The sequence below is a fragment of the Podarcis cretensis genome (genome assembly GCF_951804945.1).
Source record: "Podarcis cretensis genome assembly, chromosome: 6".
Lineage (NCBI taxonomy): Eukaryota > Metazoa > Chordata > Lepidosauria > Squamata > Lacertidae > Podarcis > Podarcis cretensis.
Window position 1 is genome coordinate 53493403 of NC_137175.1, and position 18406 is coordinate 53511808.

The 18406-nt window shown below is 41.6% G+C and overlaps 1 protein-coding gene and 1 long non-coding RNA gene across 4 annotated transcripts in view; one reads left to right on the forward strand and one right to left on the reverse strand.

Annotated features, from left to right (window-relative positions):
• The window catches only part of LOC307218339, a 39548-nt gene extending 30030 nt beyond the window's left edge, over nt 1–9518 (forward strand). The window contains exons 3-4 of the long non-coding RNA XR_013839921.1: nt 2169–2248; nt 8804–9518. This is a non-coding gene — a long non-coding RNA (uncharacterized lncRNA). The remainder of the gene's footprint in view (nt 1–2168; nt 2249–8803) is intronic.
• EIF2B3 (eukaryotic translation initiation factor 2B subunit gamma) overlaps nt 1–18406 on the reverse strand; it is an 89819-nt gene that overhangs the window by 15462 nt on the left and 55951 nt on the right. For all 3 annotated transcript variants that reach the window (XM_079980418.1, XM_079980419.1, XM_079980420.1), the window contains exons 7-10: nt 16214–16344; nt 15734–15924; nt 11145–11222; nt 9525–9673 (exon numbers count right to left, since the gene is read on the reverse strand). In XM_079980418.1, the coding sequence (XP_079836544.1) occupies nt 9525–9673; nt 11145–11222; nt 15734–15924; nt 16214–16344 (549 nt within the window). The remainder of the gene's footprint in view (nt 1–9524; nt 9674–11144; nt 11223–15733; nt 15925–16213; nt 16345–18406) is intronic.

Genomic DNA, 18406 nt, shown 5'->3' on the forward strand with positions numbered 1-18406 from the left:
CACAGTGCCAGGACTGCTGACTTTCAAAGCTTGCTATCTGTCTATAAATCAAGTGCGTTGAGGGAAGTTAACTCTATACTTAAAGAGAGAGAGAAAAGCAAAGCCTCCACCACCTAAAGGTAGCGAGAGAGCCAAGGAATTGTGGTCTTCTATTCTCTTTAGCCCCAGAAAAATGCATCTGAGTGAAATCAAACATAGTGTGGAGGAGTGGGAGAATGGGAAGGGGGGGAGACTAAAATCTGCAGCATTCAGCACACAAGGAACAGGCTGCAGAAATCCAAAACACAGCCCATAATTACAGGCTACCCGCCAATTATTTAGAACTCAGTGATTAAAGTAATGAACAGCCATGGAGGAAAAGGAGCTTAGATGACTGAGGTCAAGACCTCAAGCAGAGCCCCAGCCCTAGACTCAGCTACCCAAAAAGGTATGGATGACAAACCCTTGCCTTGCAGCCAGTCTACAGACATGGAGAAGCACAACACATCTATTCTTTTATGTGGTGCTTTTAAATGCCAGGGTAGTGGCTAATGGAGCAGCAGCCATCTATTATTTGACACAGGGCAAGGCTGGCAATGTGGCACACTTCAACAAGCCCTGGCTGGATTTTGAACGAGGGCTTATGCTGCTCTGAAGAGTTGTGAAGGAATATGTGGTGAATCATTCAGCCCAGTAAGGGGACAGGAAAGTGTAATTAGCCAGAACTTGTAAAGTTTTCATCCTTTAGGTCAAAATTATTGCATGTTTGGAATATGCATATTTCGTGTCGGAACCTGGGATAGTCTAGAAGTCTTGCAGCTGTATTGAACATTCAGCTTCTTAAAACAATCTTGATCAACCTGTCTCAGAGCTGGTGTCTGTGACTCCAGGACCTGATGTCCTAGAAAATGCCGACATCTATATCAAGGGTGTCAAGACTGGCTCAACATTTCAAGGCTCCTGAGGGAACCACAGATCTCACCATGTATTGTATTGGCAGCCCCACAGATGTGGCAGGATATACAGTAGATTTTTAAATTCCATACAAGGCTGGAATCTGCTAACCTATATTGTGATGGGACTAGAATGTTACCTTTGACTGCTTTTTCAGGGCATGACTCTCAGGGACTATTGATCTATGGATCTGACTCGTTTCCGGAACTCAAAATTGCTCACTTAATTCACAAGTTTTCAAGGTAATGATGTAGCCAGTTTCTGGAAAAAGGTCTAATATAACACAGAGGCTGTTGGTACAATTGCTCCTAAGTGCTTCTCTACTCCACTCCGAAGCCACCCATAATTGTAGATTCAGTCAGCTACATTGCATACAGAGAAGCAAAGCAGCAGGAGGCGTGACAATGCAAGTTTGAATCTGACCAAATATGCCACAAAGCCAATGAGAAGGGCTATAATGTGGCATAAAAATCACCAACACAGTTATGCCCAGAAGAGCTGTTCCAGCTGGTACAGAGACTATGTTTCCCATGTTTGAATATTATGGTATTTAAAGCTAATGTGGACTTTTTTTGCAAAGCAATTTGCAGATAAAATAATACAAGCTTACTTTGATTGTTGGAGCAGAATCCAAAACAGAGATGTGACAGTACCTGCTTGTCAGAACTGCTTAGATACATTTCAGTTGTTGCCAAAATATGTTTATATTCAGGAATTATTAGCGCAGTTGTCAAAGCCCTGTCCCTAGGTTATTTCACAACTGCTTAACACAATAACATTTATTTCAGCCATGTATTTGTTACAGTGTTTGTGTTACTGGAACATCTTATCTTTGATCATTGGATCATGATGGAAAGGCGTTTTATTCTTCCTCATGTGGTCAGATCATTACTTTTGAGATTATGTCCCACAGACCTCTGGATCGAATTTAAGCCCAAACACTCATTGCACTGCACCTGCATGCACCTGCACTCTCCATCCTTTCACTTTTCTGCCTAAGAGCAGAACAGATATCTTTTTTTTAAAAAACACCTGTTCTGAAAACAGCATGAGAATTTCTTACTGTGGACACTTGCTGAATTCAATAAGGCAATAAAGGCTATGGCACTGTTTTGGGAAATAGCTTAATGTTTGCAGTAACAGCAGACCCCATCACCTTCTACTCTCATATAAAGTACCTCCAGGTTTCATATGCTTGATTTGGGGGATTATCCATTCAGATAAGTTCTCTTCAGATTTAGGTACCATTCTCCAACTTTAAAACAGAGTGCAACAGCCTTATGACTTGGAGGAGGGGAAGAGAGAGAGAAGTCACGTAAGTGCTAGTATATTTTCATTACTTCTTGCAATATTTTCAGTTATGTACCTTCATCGTTGCTTCCAGCAAAGTGCAATGAACAGTTTTGTAGAACTCTTCACTGTAAAAAGCATCATGTAAAATAAGGAAGGATGGGGGCAAATGGTACAAATGTCTCAATTCTTCAAGCGGGGACTTGGTCTTTTGGCAGGGCAATAGCATCACCCCCTCTCCCATTAAATCCAGTGGGCATTCCTACAAGCTTATGGGCCATTATGCAATGGTTCTGGGTGGTCTGCTATCTAGAGTCCTTCATAATGGTGAAGGACATGTAAGGTGTCAAGCAGCGACATTCTCTATTAGTATAACGCAGTGCAGAGCTCATCCTGGAGCTCCAGAGGCATAGTTGGCCAGGCCCAACGCCAAAGCAAGCATCTTGCTGGCTGTTTCTTGTCTGTCTTTGGCAAGAGCTGCTTTGGCGTTAAATATAAATCTTATATGTAGAATATTTTTGTCCTTTTTAAGTGGTGGACATCTTCCACAAAGCCCACTCAGTATAAACAGGGAGTTCCAAATTCGTGCTGCTTCAGTTTTGTGGGGCAAATGCTTTCTCCAGAACAGAAACAAATTCTGGTTCACATTAATGCCAGAGCACTTTGTTCAGCCCATACTGCCTGACTGATGGCAAAGTGTCCTCCAGAAAGAATCCATCATTTATCACTGGACATAAGTAGCCTGCATCAGTGTGTCCCATATGATCAGCCTTAGTCTAGCCCCACAAGGAGCATGCCAAACTGGCAACTGAAGAGGAGGCATTCCTGTGACAGTTACCACCACAATATAAAATGTTTTGATCATCTCCACATGAGTTCCACATTATTTGCAGCTTCGCAACTATGAGGTTGGAAACAACTTCATTTTCTCATTCCTACTCAAGAGGGATTATGTTGTAAAATATATTTTATGATGCCACACAAATATTGCCTTGGCAGCAGGCTTGTTCCCTTGTACATGTTATACAAGGTGGGGGTGGGAGAAAGCTTCTGTGCTTGTACCCCTATAAATCCCCAATACCACCCTGGGCTTAATTAGAACTTTCTTCAGATTGCTCGCAACTTTGTACATCAGGTGCTGATTTGGCACCATCGAGGAAACAACTCATAAACTTCACAATCAATCTGCAGTTAGCAGCCAACTCCTCTTGCCTTGCTGGTTGGGTTTTTCTCTCCCCTCCCCCGCCCTTGTACACATTCTCATAGAAAGTAGCATTAAATTGGAGACATGTGGTAGGCGGCAGCGGAGCTTAACTAGACACATGTGCTCTTTCGCCCATCAGCCTGCTGCCTGAAGAACAGTGAATGCATCTACATCGTTCACTCAGGCAGGTAACTGAAAAGGTGCTTTAGAAAAACACAATCACCACCAAGAAGCAGCTCATTTCCTAACTATGAGTGACTGTAAAAGATCCCAGATATTTCTATCCCATTTTTCCATATAAACTATAATTGAGGCAGCTTACAAACAATCAAGAACAATAAAATTATGTAAGCCAGCTCACAGCAGCAGCTTCAGTAGGAGTAAAATCTTTATCTCCCAAAACGTTTCATTGAAATAAAGCCACTGCTCATCTGAAAGTGAACCGTGATGGGACCAGGTGTACTGGCCTTTGTAGAATGTTCCAGATTCTGGATGCCAAATATATCATCTAGGTTGTGTTCAGATATTGTTGCTTATTCCTCCCCAACCCTTTCAAAACTCCCAACATCTTATCCAGGCTCTTCCACCACAACATCCTTGTCTGACCACACTGATTCCCATCACAATGATCCTTAGCATTTAAACTGAGCAATTCTCTTGGTGCACTCCACTGAATGAACAGGAGCTATACAAAAGGACAGGGCTTGCTTTCGCAATGCCCATTCATCTTCAAGCAGCATGAGCAGAATTTCCCAATAGACTGTGCCCTGTGGCAAGGGTGCTATTTGGATTTTGTGCCTCAGACACCAAAGTGCCTGTTCACTTCCTCATACTTCCCTCAAGTCATCATCCCCACAAGTGACCTCCCTTGTCTGTTTTATCACGATACCAAACTTTCAAGTCACCAGGCCCTTCAGATCTCTACCGAACCCTTGTCCAAGATTTTATCCTCACTTATTCCTTGAATTGACCTGTAAATTACCTAATTAGGCAAGTTACCTCATTTAACAAGTGTCTAAAGTATACAAAGAGGCATAGTGCTATTATTGAACAATACCTCAAGCGAACTTCATATTGTATTGTGCTTGTGAAGCTCGCCCACTTGCATTCCCCTTGAAGAATATGCAAGTCAAGTGATCCTCCACAATGACATCTTTTCAGATGGAGACCCTAGTCATGCAGCATATCTGCCTGGTTGGTGAGGACAGCAGGTGTGAGATCTCTGCACGATCATGTGCCATTAGTGTGTCTGGCTCACACATTCTGTGAGGTGTCTGTGAGGGGGAGGGGCTTCCACTGCCATCAAAGTGCAAATCAGGGCAGTGATTCTCTCTGGTCCCTTTGATGCGTTCAAGCATCAAATGTATTTTTACCACACTACACAAATGGAGACCAATATGGTCTAGACTAGTTCTAAAAATGCAAGAAAACTGCAGGAATAGAAGTCGTCTATCATTCCTAGATTGAGTGTTCTATTACCATGCTTATAGGCAAAAACTCCATGCCTTCACTTGGAAAAAAACAAAACAAAACAAAAAAATGGCCCAGAAAGTACTTTGTTGATTTTATCTTGTCTTTTAACACTTCTATCCCAATGGATTAACCATGCAGACCCAGAGGCAAACATTTTATATACAAACATAGCCAGCTTAAGCCCATGGCATCTTGGAATGCAGCCGAGCACATCCAGTGTTTTAAGTAATATGCTGAAAATAAAACTGACTGAATTATACAATAAGAGCAAAGAGCCTGCCAAACATGTTACTATTACCAATGACATCAGTTTTACTCTGATGACATTCACTACCACTTGTCATTTGGCAAGCAATCTTCCCAGATGTGCTGTGCATGCCACATGATAGGCAAAGCCAGCTCAGTGCTGTGAGAATTTGGCTGGAAGTTCCCAATGGAACGGCTACAGTCTCCTGCCCATGTTATAGTAGCAAACTGAGTATTTTTAACATGGAGAATAATTATAAACTGCAGGGCTCTGTGACAAGTAGCAACAGAATCCCTTTTCAAGGAGTTGGTTGAGCATGAGACTAGACACCTAGACATTCCTATTAAACAATGCACAGATAATTTGTCAATTGAGTATCCCTGAGGTGTTTCCTCTACATTCCATTTACATGTCAAAAACTGAAATTTGGGTAAGACCTTGATGTTTCTGCTTCACTGTTTTTTCCAACTTAATGAAATTCAAAATTAGCAACTCCAAATGTGGATCTCTCTAGTACTATTGACTAAACTTAAGCTTGGGAATATGCAAGTTTGTCCTTTGTCAACTTTGCTTCCAAGATTGTTCCTTCCCCGTCCGCTGATTGGTGTTCCATTTCCCTTGGGAATCAGCATACTTCTTGTGAATCTCCCACCTCTAACCATAACATCTATTAGAATCTGCTACATAACTAAGAGCCATATAGTGACCACCATTCCAATTCCCCACTTTCTACGTGGCTGTGGAATATCTAGGTTTAAACTCATGGATTTGTGATCCTGACACTCAGTTTGGCTCTGAGTGCAACTAGTTGATTCTGGGGTTCTAGAATCAACTTTAATGCTACAAAAAACAGAGGCTCACTTGCTCTGGTGAAAGAAGCACTAAATGGAATAATATGAATGGCATCTTGAAGCTATGCTTCTATTAAGATTTTCTCTCCCCAGCACCTTCTGATACTATGCAACAATCCTTGACTGCTCACAACAACTGGATTTCAGGCTGTAGAAACTCAGGCAGATTACCTACTGTTAGGGATGGTTGGAGTGGGCTGTGGAAGAGTTGCTTCTACTTAGCTGAACTGGCTTTGATGCAGAGATTGGCTATTAACTTACCAGCCAATCTCTGTGCTCACTTCTCATTGCAAGCCACACTCTTCCATTGGTTACATATGTGGCAGAAGGAGCAGAACAGAACCAATGAGACAGCTTGGAGCCAAGGCTCACCTTTCAGTTATTGCCAGGGGCCGTAGCTGTTTGCATGGTAAGCAGCCTAAAAACAAAAGACTTAAGTGTCAAACACTCACAGGCATAAATCATGACTCCTACGTTGCCACACTTTAGCCAAAGTAAAAAAGCCAACACCCATTTCCCAGCTGCTGTAATGATTGAAGGAGAGCATGTGGCTACTGTGCACTGTGCATGGATACACCTGGCTGGCAACTGAATAGTCTCTGTAGTGTGGGGAGCAGTTTCTTCCTGGCTGCACAGCTCAGTGCAGTCATTTGTCACTGAGCCCTCGGGAATATCCACAAGGAAACATGGGCATTTTCTACACTCCTGCCTGTCACCTGATTTGCCAGCATCTCTCAGCACTTATACTCTTCTATAAATTACTTCCTTTAACAGCTTTTACCAGTTCACCCCGCCTGCTTGCCAAACCTGGTCAAGCATGCCTGTCATTCAGCACATATGGAACTTGTGTTAGTTTACTGCCTCCTGAAATGGAAGGGCAAGCGTTGTAGTTAGGAAAGCATTAAGGAGAGAACTGATAATCTCACTTAGCTATATTGGATTCTTTTTAAAAAAATGCTAAGGATTACTTAACCAAACTAGGAATCTAGACTTGATGTAAAAGAGAACTGGCTCATTGTTGTTGAGTTCTACAAAATAACTCTTTCTGTCATAGCAAATCAATGGGCTCATGCACGCTAATTAAAAGATAAACATTATTAAAGAGTTGCCTTGATGCAAATTCCAAATATCTCCACATTTCTTTATTGTTGAAAACAGCACTGTAGGTTGAACACATGCAGCCAGGTAAAAACTCTCAGGTGAGTTAAAGTGGAATACAAGAAGGGAAGGCGGGAGGAAGCAAGGAAAATAAGGTTTTGAAGACTATTAGAATGAACCAGAGTTTTCTTTTAATTTTTCTTTTATTATTATGTTGAATCTTTTTAATGTTTTTTTTCTTATGATTTTTGATATTGTTTGTATTTTTGATGTTTGTTGTTTGTTGTTTCGAAGTTTGTTATATTTTGTGAAACTTAATAAATAGCATTTAAAAAAAACAACAACTCTCAGGTGAGAAAGTGAGCTAAACCACAACTCTAAAGAGAAGATCCTAGCTGTTATTTGGTGCTGAATTCCTGATTCATTTTATGAAGGCCAAGCAGCACAAGGGCTATTTTGGGTTGATGGGATTTCACAAATACCTTAGAAGAAATACTCAATCTAACGCAGAGGAGCTCTATCAGAAGGTGAATCATGGACAGCAAAGCAGATGGGTAGTGGAGTTTTAAAATATTCAGTATTTAGAATAGTGTAGGAAAATATTATTTAATGCCACAGCAGAAGGTGCAGAATAATTTCACACATGAGATATTCAGAATATTTCCCCACCCAATGAACAATCAGCTTTTGATATTCATTGCTAAATGTAGTATTTAAAGCACCCAGATCCATTTTGTTTGTCAAATGCAGGGTGCTAAATCAGAATAATAAAAAACCTGCAGTTACTCTTTAAAATATTCCATTTGTTTATACACTGGAGATCCTTATATCCCAAGCTTTCCATTTTCACCAAAAAGCTATTTCTCTCCAAGGTAAAGCTCTCAACAGAATATGAGTGCCATTTATCAAGTGTAATTCATGGCACCAAAACTGTATGGGATCAATTTACAAATGAACCAAAGGCTAGCCATTATTTTTGAGCCAAAGGATTTATGATGTACTCAATGTTTGGCAACTGGGCACCACACTCACCTGTAGTTTCCTTTATTAAGTACAGTGTTCTCCAGAGATCTGACATCTTTTGCTTCCTCCCCTCCACCCAAGCATGTGGCTGTGAGAACCAACTTCACATTTTTCAGGGGTCTCACCACTCTCATGAGAGCTATGAGTCAATGTCAAGCTTAAGCAAAAAGGAGTCAATAGCTCCTAGGGTTTCCTATTCACTAGTGCTCACAGGAGGCTGCTCTGTAAAGGGAGGTGGAAAACATTCATGGCAGCTGCCATTTAGGTAACCATTTGTTGTTGTTTTTTAAAAGATGGAATGCTTCATGAATTTGCGTGCCATTCTTGCACAGGGGCCATGCTAATCTTCTCTGTATCGTTCCAATTTTAGCATATGTGCTGCCGGAGCAAGTACAGTAGAAGAAGAAGAAGAAGAGTTTGGATTTGATATCCCGCCTTTCACTCCCCTTCAGGAGTCTCAAAGCGGCTAACATTCTCCTTTCCCTTCCTCCCCCACAACAAACACTCTGTGAGGTGAGTGGGGCTGAGAGACTTCAGAGAAGTGTGACTGGCCCAAGGTCACCCAGCAGCTGCATGTGGAGGAGCGGAGACTCGAACCCGGTTCCCCAGATTACAAGACTACCGCTCTTAACCACTACACCACACTGCTCAAAACTGTTCCAATCACATTTGTTTTTATCAAAGGTTAAAACTATGCTGAAGGACTGGAAGGTCAGTGTACCAAAGACTGAGGAAAGCCCTGGGAAAATCCACAGAGGCTGCAATCCTTGGGGGAAAATCTGTGAGTCCTACATAAACAAATAATAAATGCTGCCACAGCATTTGTGGAGTGTATGGAGTGTTAGGACACACCATGCTCCTTTGAGGGTAGTTTGTCCACCTTTGGTCCCCACCCTGCACTCATCTCTCACCTGTGGCTGCTGGAAGCTGTCAGCATGTGACAGCAGCCACATCCCAGAAATGGCTTCAACCGGCCAGCTAAAGCAGGTGAGGGTAACCGATGGGTCTCAAACCCTCAGTGAGTTAGGGACTTCCCCTGCAAGCAAAGACAGGCTACGGTGGATTGAATGGACGGGACCAATAGTGAATCCAATGGCCAAGAAGATGATTTCTGCACGTGTTGGAAATGAGGGGAAGAGGGGGCTCATCAACCTAGAAAGGTATGGTTGTGCTAATGTAATGTTCACCGTAATGCTACATTGAATGCAACCCCTTACCTTTGCAACTTAACATTTATTTTTCTTTCATCATTTTTCTTTTGGTCTTGGGAGATGAAAGCTTCTGTCCCGGGGCTTTCAGCCAAGATCAAGTGTGCTTGGAATACTCTTACTTCAGCAGACATTGGTGAGTCAGTAACCAAAACTTAAATATGTCAAACCACAAAAAAATTAAGAAAACTACCTACCCTTCCTCAATCCTGACAGAGTTCATGATGATACAGTTAGTAATTTTAACTTTGTCTTTGATCACACATGAAGAACCAATGACAGAATGTTTAATTGCCGTTTTCTCTCCTAGTTGTGTTGATGCACCTACAATGCTGTCAGATCCAACCTTGAGAGGAGCAGAAAGAAAACATAGTTAAACTTCCTATTTACCTTTTATGGGTGCTGCTAGGTCCAATGAGCACAGAACAGATACAGAGGACTCATGGAAGCTTAAATGAAAACCAGCAGGGAAGAACAGTCCCTTACAGCAGACTAGGAGATGGGAACCCAGACAGATATTTGATCTCTGAAAAAAGCTATGCCTTCCCCTGGTCATACGAAGCATGTTTGTGATCCAAGAGTCTTTTCCACATAAACAAGATCTGTTTATTTCTTTTCAGTGCTGTAGAACTAAAGAACTGGCTCCAGGATATGAGTCTTAGCACTGAAGAGGGTGGTACAATCTTTGCTCATGTAGAACTGTGTATGTGTGCACTACAGCTAGTGGCACTGCCCACCCTGTGGAATGCCCTCCCATCAGAAGTCAAGAAGATGAGTAATTATATATCTTTTAAGAGACATCTGAAGGCAGTCCTGTACAGGGAACCTTTTTAAGGTTTAATGTTTTACTATGTGTATATATGATGGAAGCCGCCCAGAGTGGCTGGTGCAACCCACTATAATCAATCAATCAATCAATCAATCAATCAATCTACCACAGTAGAACAATGGTTTCCAATGGTCAGAGTCTTTGGCTAAAATTTATGAGGAAGCAGGAAAAAGCATAATACTACTGTTGGTTGCTGCTCTCACTTAGAGTTTAATACTTTCCAATACATCCTGCTGTAAATGGTAATTGGTTGCAATTGGTTGGGGGAAGACAGCTCTATCTGACTGAATACTTACATCAAGATCTACAAATTTGATACATAACAACGATGCCTGTCTGCTGGATCAGTCTGACTTGAAGCTGGATGCATTCTGGCCCAGTCTGTACAATTATATATTGAGCTGAGCTACGAGTGAGCCTTATGCCTGTAGGCATGCAAGCATTTCCCTTTTCAGTGCACCTGAATGCAGTGTGGTTGTTTTCAATTAACCATAGTTTCCCATATCATCCAAACCAGGAAACTATGGTTACTAGCCTCAAAACAAACCAGCATCTTAAACCATGTTTGAGAGTTTGTTTAAGATCTTGTCTTTTTCTAAAGTTGGTAACCACAGTTTCCTGGTTCAGAGGAAATGGAAAAATAGAGTTAATTTGAGACTTCCATACTGCATTCAGGCACCTGGGCGTAGTCATGTATACTTAAGTAACTGACCAATTGTGTCACAAATAACTCAGTTCTGCCCCCATCCCAACATAAAGCCTCCCCGCCAAAAATAAATCCTGGCTATGCCCATGTTCAGGCATGCTGCAAAAGGGTGTGGCTGCATGCATGAACACAATTATCACTCATATCTCAGCATAGTAAGTCCAAATACAGTCTCTGAGAACTTTCATTGTATTAGGCGGACTGTTAATATGGAAGGAAATCATGTAAATTAAGGACCTTTTTTTGTCCCAGCACCCCATATAAAGAGATGTTGCTACTCACCAGACCTCTATCAATTACTTGTGCAGTACAGTGAACCAGAGGTTCCTCTGGGCAAAGCGAAGACAGCATTTTAGGAACCTGAAAGATGATATCCAAAGTCACAAGTTACAATCCATTGCAGAACTGGGATAAAAATCTACACCCAAAGGGCTTGTTGGAACAGAACGGTCCTCAATAGGTACAAAGAGACAGCAAAAATTGCATTTTTCTGATATATATCAGGAGGGAGTTCCAAAGTGTAGCTGCCACCACGTTAATAATCTGATTTGTACATCATATGGAATGAATCTCCTGATGCGATACTATCTGAAGGAGTGCTCCTGCAGACTGAAGTGATTGTCTAGGTATATATGTGGTGAGACAATCTTTTGGGTGTCTTGGGCCTTTTTTCCAGCCGGAACTCTCAGGTGGGTGCCACTGCTATTTTAAGAGAACAAGGGAGGTGTTCATGATGAGACAGAAAAATACTACTAGTCCTAGTTAATTAAAAGCAAGCAATATTATTAGAAGCAATATGCTGTGTGACCTAGAGCTATGACCTAGAGCTAGGGATGGATGTGTTGGGGAAATATTAGGGCACCATCAATTTTGGTTCTCTCAGTTTCTCATTTTTTCAATCTGAAAGTCAGTTCTCTGCATGTTTTTTTTGTCAATCCCCACAAAAGTTCTTTAGCATTTTAGTGTGAATTTCTCCTAATAAACCCCTTTTTGTATGCAGTTTTGACCAATATACATTTTTGCAAGCACTTTCACCTACTGTTTTGCATTTTTTTGTATACTATCTTCACTAATTTTGTACCCACTTTCCCCTGATATATGAAAGAAGATGTAGCAAAGGACCATGCAGAAAGCAAAGGGAGAGGGGCTGCTGAACTCTTTCCCTTCCAGCCATTTCCTTGCTCAAAACTGTTCCAATCACAAGCTGCTTTCCTGCCCATCTGTAGGAGAAAAGGTGCAAGAGCTTTGTGAAGCTTTAAAATGTGTACCCCAGTTAAATAATGCAAAAATTGTCAACTAAAAGGACACCATTCCTGCCTGTTGCCTGCATGAGAAAATGAAAATAACTGTCTAAGAGGCAACTATCAGCTATGCACCTAAGAAATGAAACATTCCAAACAACCCAGGAGAATTTTTTTCCTATGCTAGTTCTGCTACCTAGATTTACACATCAGAAGTCAAGTAGAAAAACTGAATTGCTGCTAGATAGAAGGCAAGGACCAGGCATGAAGAAGAGACAAAGGCCCCTCCTCCCCAGTTACAATTTCGGGCTAATTCAGGATCAGGCAGTTGTTAGAGCACTTTTTGTTCCATGTTGAAGACCTGTTTTGCCTGTGTAAGGGGCTAGAGACCTTGTGCATAACGCTGTACATATTTAGCCACCTTGAAGACTTAAGAGATAAGGAGAGAGGAGCCAGAATATATTTATTATGTATTTATTATTCAAAGTACTTATAGGCCACCTTTCAGGGGGGAAATCTCACAAGGCAGGAAACAATGAGATGGGATACTTTAAGATACACCAGAAGACTAAAACATTGTAAGAATACAGCATTGTAAAAAAAGAAGTAGTAAGAATCAGGGGCAAAGACTGTTAAAGACAGGCCATCTGGAATATATGAGTTCTCAAGGTATGTTTGAAGGCTTCTGGTATAGGGGAGGTATGTAGTAAGAATAAGATTTAAGACATAAGGGTAGATAGAAGAGCATGATCTCTACCAGGTCAAACTAATGCTGACTGTAGTAAATTCCAGGTGCTTCAGCAAATGCATGAAAGAATAGGAAAATGTTCCACAATAGTCACGTCTTCAGAGGAGCGAGTAAGATACACAGATAATGTGCATACTCAAGGCACAATCCTCAGTTAAAATATCAGAGCCCATATAGTAGCATAAAAAGTGGCCAGAGAGAGCGGCTATACATAGAAAAAGGAGATATGAAAGATAGAGCAGTACTTGCAGGGAGTGTCAGGGTCAAGAGGAGGTTTAGCTTAGCTTTTCGTTTTTCTGAAGAAACCTACTTCCTGTTCTTGGAGCTACTCCCTCCTGCTGCCACCTGCCCACACAAAGGCAGCGGCAAACTTAAGAGGTCAACTGAAAACAAGTAAAACATTTCCTGAGTGCAAGGGCAGGGAGGTAAACTGCTGTTCTGTTTCTGCTGCTGAAGCATTAACAGCTGTTTCGCAAGTTACTGATAAAAAAGAATATATTGTGTGCACATCTGTACATGCATCTCCTTAATGGTGTGGCTTACGTATGGTGAAGCAGAAGCTAATCTTCTCTCCCCCCATGTGATGGAACAGGTATACATGTAGCCACTCCAAACCTAACTATGCAACCAACATGCACACAAACGGTGCAGAGAAAGCAGTAATAAGTGAAGCAGGCTTAAGAGAATAATGGTGCAGGTAAAGACTCTGCTTTCTGAAGAAAATGCTGACTTTGGCATAATTTTTATTGTACCAGTGGACTAAATATGCTCACAAACAAATGAGTGAATGAATTCTGAATGCAACTCCACAAATTAAAGCAGAAAAAGTAGGGCGGGATGTATGCGCAGATCGAACAAATACAGATTTTTTTTTAAAAGGAGCACCTCGAACCAAAAAACGAAAAAACAAAATCAGAATGTTAGAAACAACACTCCCTTTTAAGGACTCCTCATTGACTTTTGCTGTGATGTTTTCCCTCGGCATAGTTTCCTTAATAATGTTACCATCCTGGAAAGTTAAACATTCAAGGAAAATCTTCTCTGACCATCGAGACCCCTGTGAAGATTTGCACATTAGTTGGGATTACCACCCAGGTGCAAACACATTTTCAGTCCTGACCCCAAATGCTTCAACTGTTTAGATATCTTAAAGGCGGTGGGGGGGGGGGGAGTTAGAGGCAACCCACACAGTTTCTGGATGAATTCAACTTTGTGGCTTCTTACACAGGCTGACAGCAAGTAGTGGCCCCCTTAGCCATACGGCTCAAAATTAACAATGGTAGCAGCAGTGCTCTCTCTCTCTCTTGCCCCTGCCATAAAATGGCTGCCATCCCGGCTATGCCACAGCACAGGTCCCATTCATCTCAAATGGCAGAACAGCTTACTGTCCAATGCCTGGAGCTCCTCCAGATGACCTGTTTATTAAGCATTTATTCTGATTTCTTTCTACAAAATTTACATAGATGTATGCTACTGGTCCCATCACCTCCTGGCAAATAGAAGGGGAAGAAATGGAGGCAGTGAGAGATTTTACTTTCTTGGGCTCCATGATCACTGCAGATGGTGACAGCAGCCACGAAATTAAAAGACGCCTGCTTCTTGGGAGAAGGGCAATGACAGGCCTAGACAGCATCTTGAGAAGTAGAGACATCACCTTGCCAACAAAGGTCCGTATAGTTAAAGCTATGGTTTTCCCAGTAGTGATGTATGGAAGTGAGAGCTGGACCATCAAGAAGGCTGATCGCCGAAGAATTGATGCTTTTGAATTATGGTGCTGGAGGAGACTCTTGAGAGTCCCATGGACTGCAAGAAGATCAAACCTCTCCATTCTGAAGGAAATCAGCCCTGAGTGCTCACTGGAAGGACAGATTGTGAAGCTGAGGCTCCAGTACTTTGGCCACCTCATGAGAAGAGAAGACTCCCTGGAGAAGACCCTGATGTTGGGAAAGATGGAGGGCACAAGGAGAAGGGGGCGACAGAGGACGAGATGGTTGGATAGTGTTTTCGAGGTTACCAGCATGAGTCTGACCAAGCTGCGGGGGGCAGTGGAGGACAGGAGTGCCTGGCGTTCTCTGGTCCATGGGGTCACGAAGAGTCGGACACGACTAAACGACTAAACAACAACAACAATACTATGCCTGCTCTTTATTGAGCATTTGTATTGAGCAGTTTTGTTTGCAATGATATTACATGGCAATGAGAATTCAGGGTGGTCTTCCTACCAATCCATCCATATCCCACACTTTAGGATGCATTTCCCTGTCACTTTCCTAACTGCAAGAACTCTCTCTGTGTGTTGTTCTTTTACGTGGATTTGTTGTGCTGGAGCACTTTAATCTATTTTGATTGTACAAACCTAAATTGCCCTCAAAATGGTGGCAATCTGGAGAATGCAATGGTATCCTTTAAAAGTGTGAGCAGTCTTTGGTCACTCAGTCTCCTTCCTCTAAGTGATGCAGCCAAGATGCAGAAACTTCCCACCTTACCCATCAACAAAATCCTGCAGCATTTTTGCCACAGCTGCACACACTATTGGAAATTTTACTATGTATTTTGTGTTTTTTATATTGTAATATTATATTGCAAACTACCCTGAGACCTACAGACGAAGGGTGGTCTACTTACTAAACAAACAAGCAAACAAACAAACAAACAAACAAACCCATACAGTTTAGATTTCCAACAGATAGCACAGGGTGCCCGACAAAAGAACAAAGTAAAAAATAAATTCCTTAAGTTTGTGTATTTATGATCACAGGACACCAGTCTATATTGGACTGTTGCAAACATGTACACACCTCCATCTTCCACAAGTCATGCAACATCTCAAAATTGTTCCAGTAGACAGATAAGCATGCAGATGTGGTTTGTTTTTGTTTTACCTGTCTGTTAGCTTCAATGTAAAGCCCAAGAGTGTTTACTCGGTAGCACAGCCCATCTTTCATTATGTGAACATAACAACGAACTTTCCCTTCATGGAATGCTTCCTTCATATCTCCTCTCCGATTGTTCCAACAAAGGTTGTCTGTGCCCAATTCAAACAGGCTATCCTCCTTCAAGAAGTTATAGATGTCTGTACAATATGCAAAAGCCATAAAAATGAGATTTGAGTGAACATCACATAATATTTTGAAAACATTACTTGGGCAAGCATACAGCACATCTTCACATGCATGTTGCTGTGTGCTGTACAAAATGCCATCCACAAAAGTGGGTGTGGCTCTCACATGCATGCACATATGTTCAGGATACTCAGCCCCCCATCAATTGATCTGTGCAATTCAGCTAAAGCAGGTGGGGTTGTCTATAATTAAGCAGTATATAAGCTGTCTAAATAAATACATACTCCTTTTTGAACTAACCTAGTGGTTTCTGGTCCTTTTTCCTTTGGTCGTGCTCTTTGATGTTTTGTCCCTGTTGCAATGGTGCAGGAGATGAAAACTGCTTCCTAACCAAGTATGGAATCAGCTCACTTCGGATTGATGTAAATGACCTAGGGGAAGTCAAAACAAAACAACATACAGATATTAAATCTGGAAACACTTTGAGAAAAACAAGTTGCTTATTTATAACTGATATTCAAGTGGTTATCTTTGCATTCATGCCATTGGATTTGAAACCTGAGCAGAGCATTTGCAGAACCTTTAAACTGTGAGCAAGTAGACATGCACTTTGGTTTTGACTTCTGTACAGCACCGAGCATATATTAGATACTTTATATATAATACAGAAAGATGACACAAGCCAGTGAGCTGGTGCTCCTGTGTCCCTTTTCCTGAGACAGAGAGAACTAGATTTGGACAAGAACCCTTTAGTGCTCATTACGTTCCACATAGCCTCCTTATACCAACCAACAAAGAAGACACAGCAGGAGCAGGGAAGGAGAGTGGGTTAACTGTAGTATACTTGAAACAAAATAAAAGAAAAAAAATTCCTTCCAGTAGCACCTTAAAGACCAACTAAGTTAGTTCTAGGTATGAGCTTTCGTGTGCATGCACACTTCTTCAGATACAGTATACTTGGTCAACTATAACTTGGACGGATGGCTTTAAAAGAGGATTAGACAAATTCACAGAGGATAAGGCTACCAATGGCCACTAGTCACAATACCTACGTTCTACCTCAGAGACAGTAGGTCTTTGAATACCAGTTGCTGCAAATGGCAGGTGGGGAGGGCACTCTTGCCCTCAGGTTCTGCTTGTGGGCTTCCCATAGGCATGAGGTTGGCCACTGTGAGAAGAGAATGCTGGACTAGACAGGCCTTTGTTCTGGTCCAGCAGGGCCCCTCTTGTGTTATACTATACAGATGACCACTTGAAGAACACGGGGGGGGGGGAGGGGAGATAAGCAAGTTGCTTTTCTTCTTTGAGGTCTCTGTGTAGCCTCACAAGTGGGCGAATGGTAAATAACTGGATCAGATCAGCAGGTCTTGGGACTGCAACCCAAGTACTTACAATACCGTAGCTAGAGTAGGAGGAGAAGCAGAGATAGAGTAGCAACTGGAAACAGAGATGGGAGACTTTGCCAACGTGTTACTGTGGCTGCTCCTGTCCACCAGAAATTTATTTATTTATTTATTTATTTATTTGAACAATTTATATACAGCTTAACTACAATGATATCCTAAGCTATGCAAAAGAAGCTCAATTTAATGCAAATAAAAATCAAGTACGTGGATCTGAAGGGGCAAAGAGCTTTGTCTCCTCTGAGTGCTTGGAAGTCTTCTTGGTGGCATGTTCAGTCTTAGGCAAGAGGTCTTAGTCATCAGAAGCCAATTGGACAGTGGGGTCAGAAGCAGGGTTGGAAGGTGCCGAACAGAGACCGTTTATACAGCTTCCCTGGAAAGTCCCCCCACCAATTCAGCAGAGGAGGCCTTTACCAAAAGCATAAACTCTAAAATGATAATTTCCTTAGCAACAGTGCTCATTCTTGTGCTCCCCAACTAGACATATCAAGCAATAACCTTGCCTGCTTCCACACATGAGATACTTTTTAAACATTACCTACTGTGTCACAGGGGTGGTGGTAAAATAAAATAAAATGATTTTTGCAAAATACGAATGGAGTCTAAGCCAATTAACTGAAAATACTAAGAAAATGAAAGAAAAATGAGTAAAATCACTGAGCTCAGAGAGGACTCTCAGATAAAGTTCTCTGTTATGTTGCAATGATCAGAAAAGAACTGAGGAAGGCACCACTTTGCCCCTTGCGACAAATGCATGAAAGCCCTGGCTAAACTGTTGTTCTGTCCAGTTGTTCTTTTTTTTTTAAGAATAATTTTTTATCAACTGACCAATCACATCAAATCAAACCAAATTACATAAATTCCAAATTACACAGCCGAATTTTAAATTTTTTGTTGGGGGTACCCATATTTCAAGTTCCGAAGGGGATCCAATCAACTTCTTGCTTCTTGCTGCTGTTTTAATGTCCAAAAATCTAACCTTATGATGTTCACAGTACTATCCAGTCCTTTCTTATTGTTTTTCCACATCTCTTGTTGTTATTTTCATATATTTTTCCTTTCTCTTTGTGACCTCTGATAGTCTCCACAA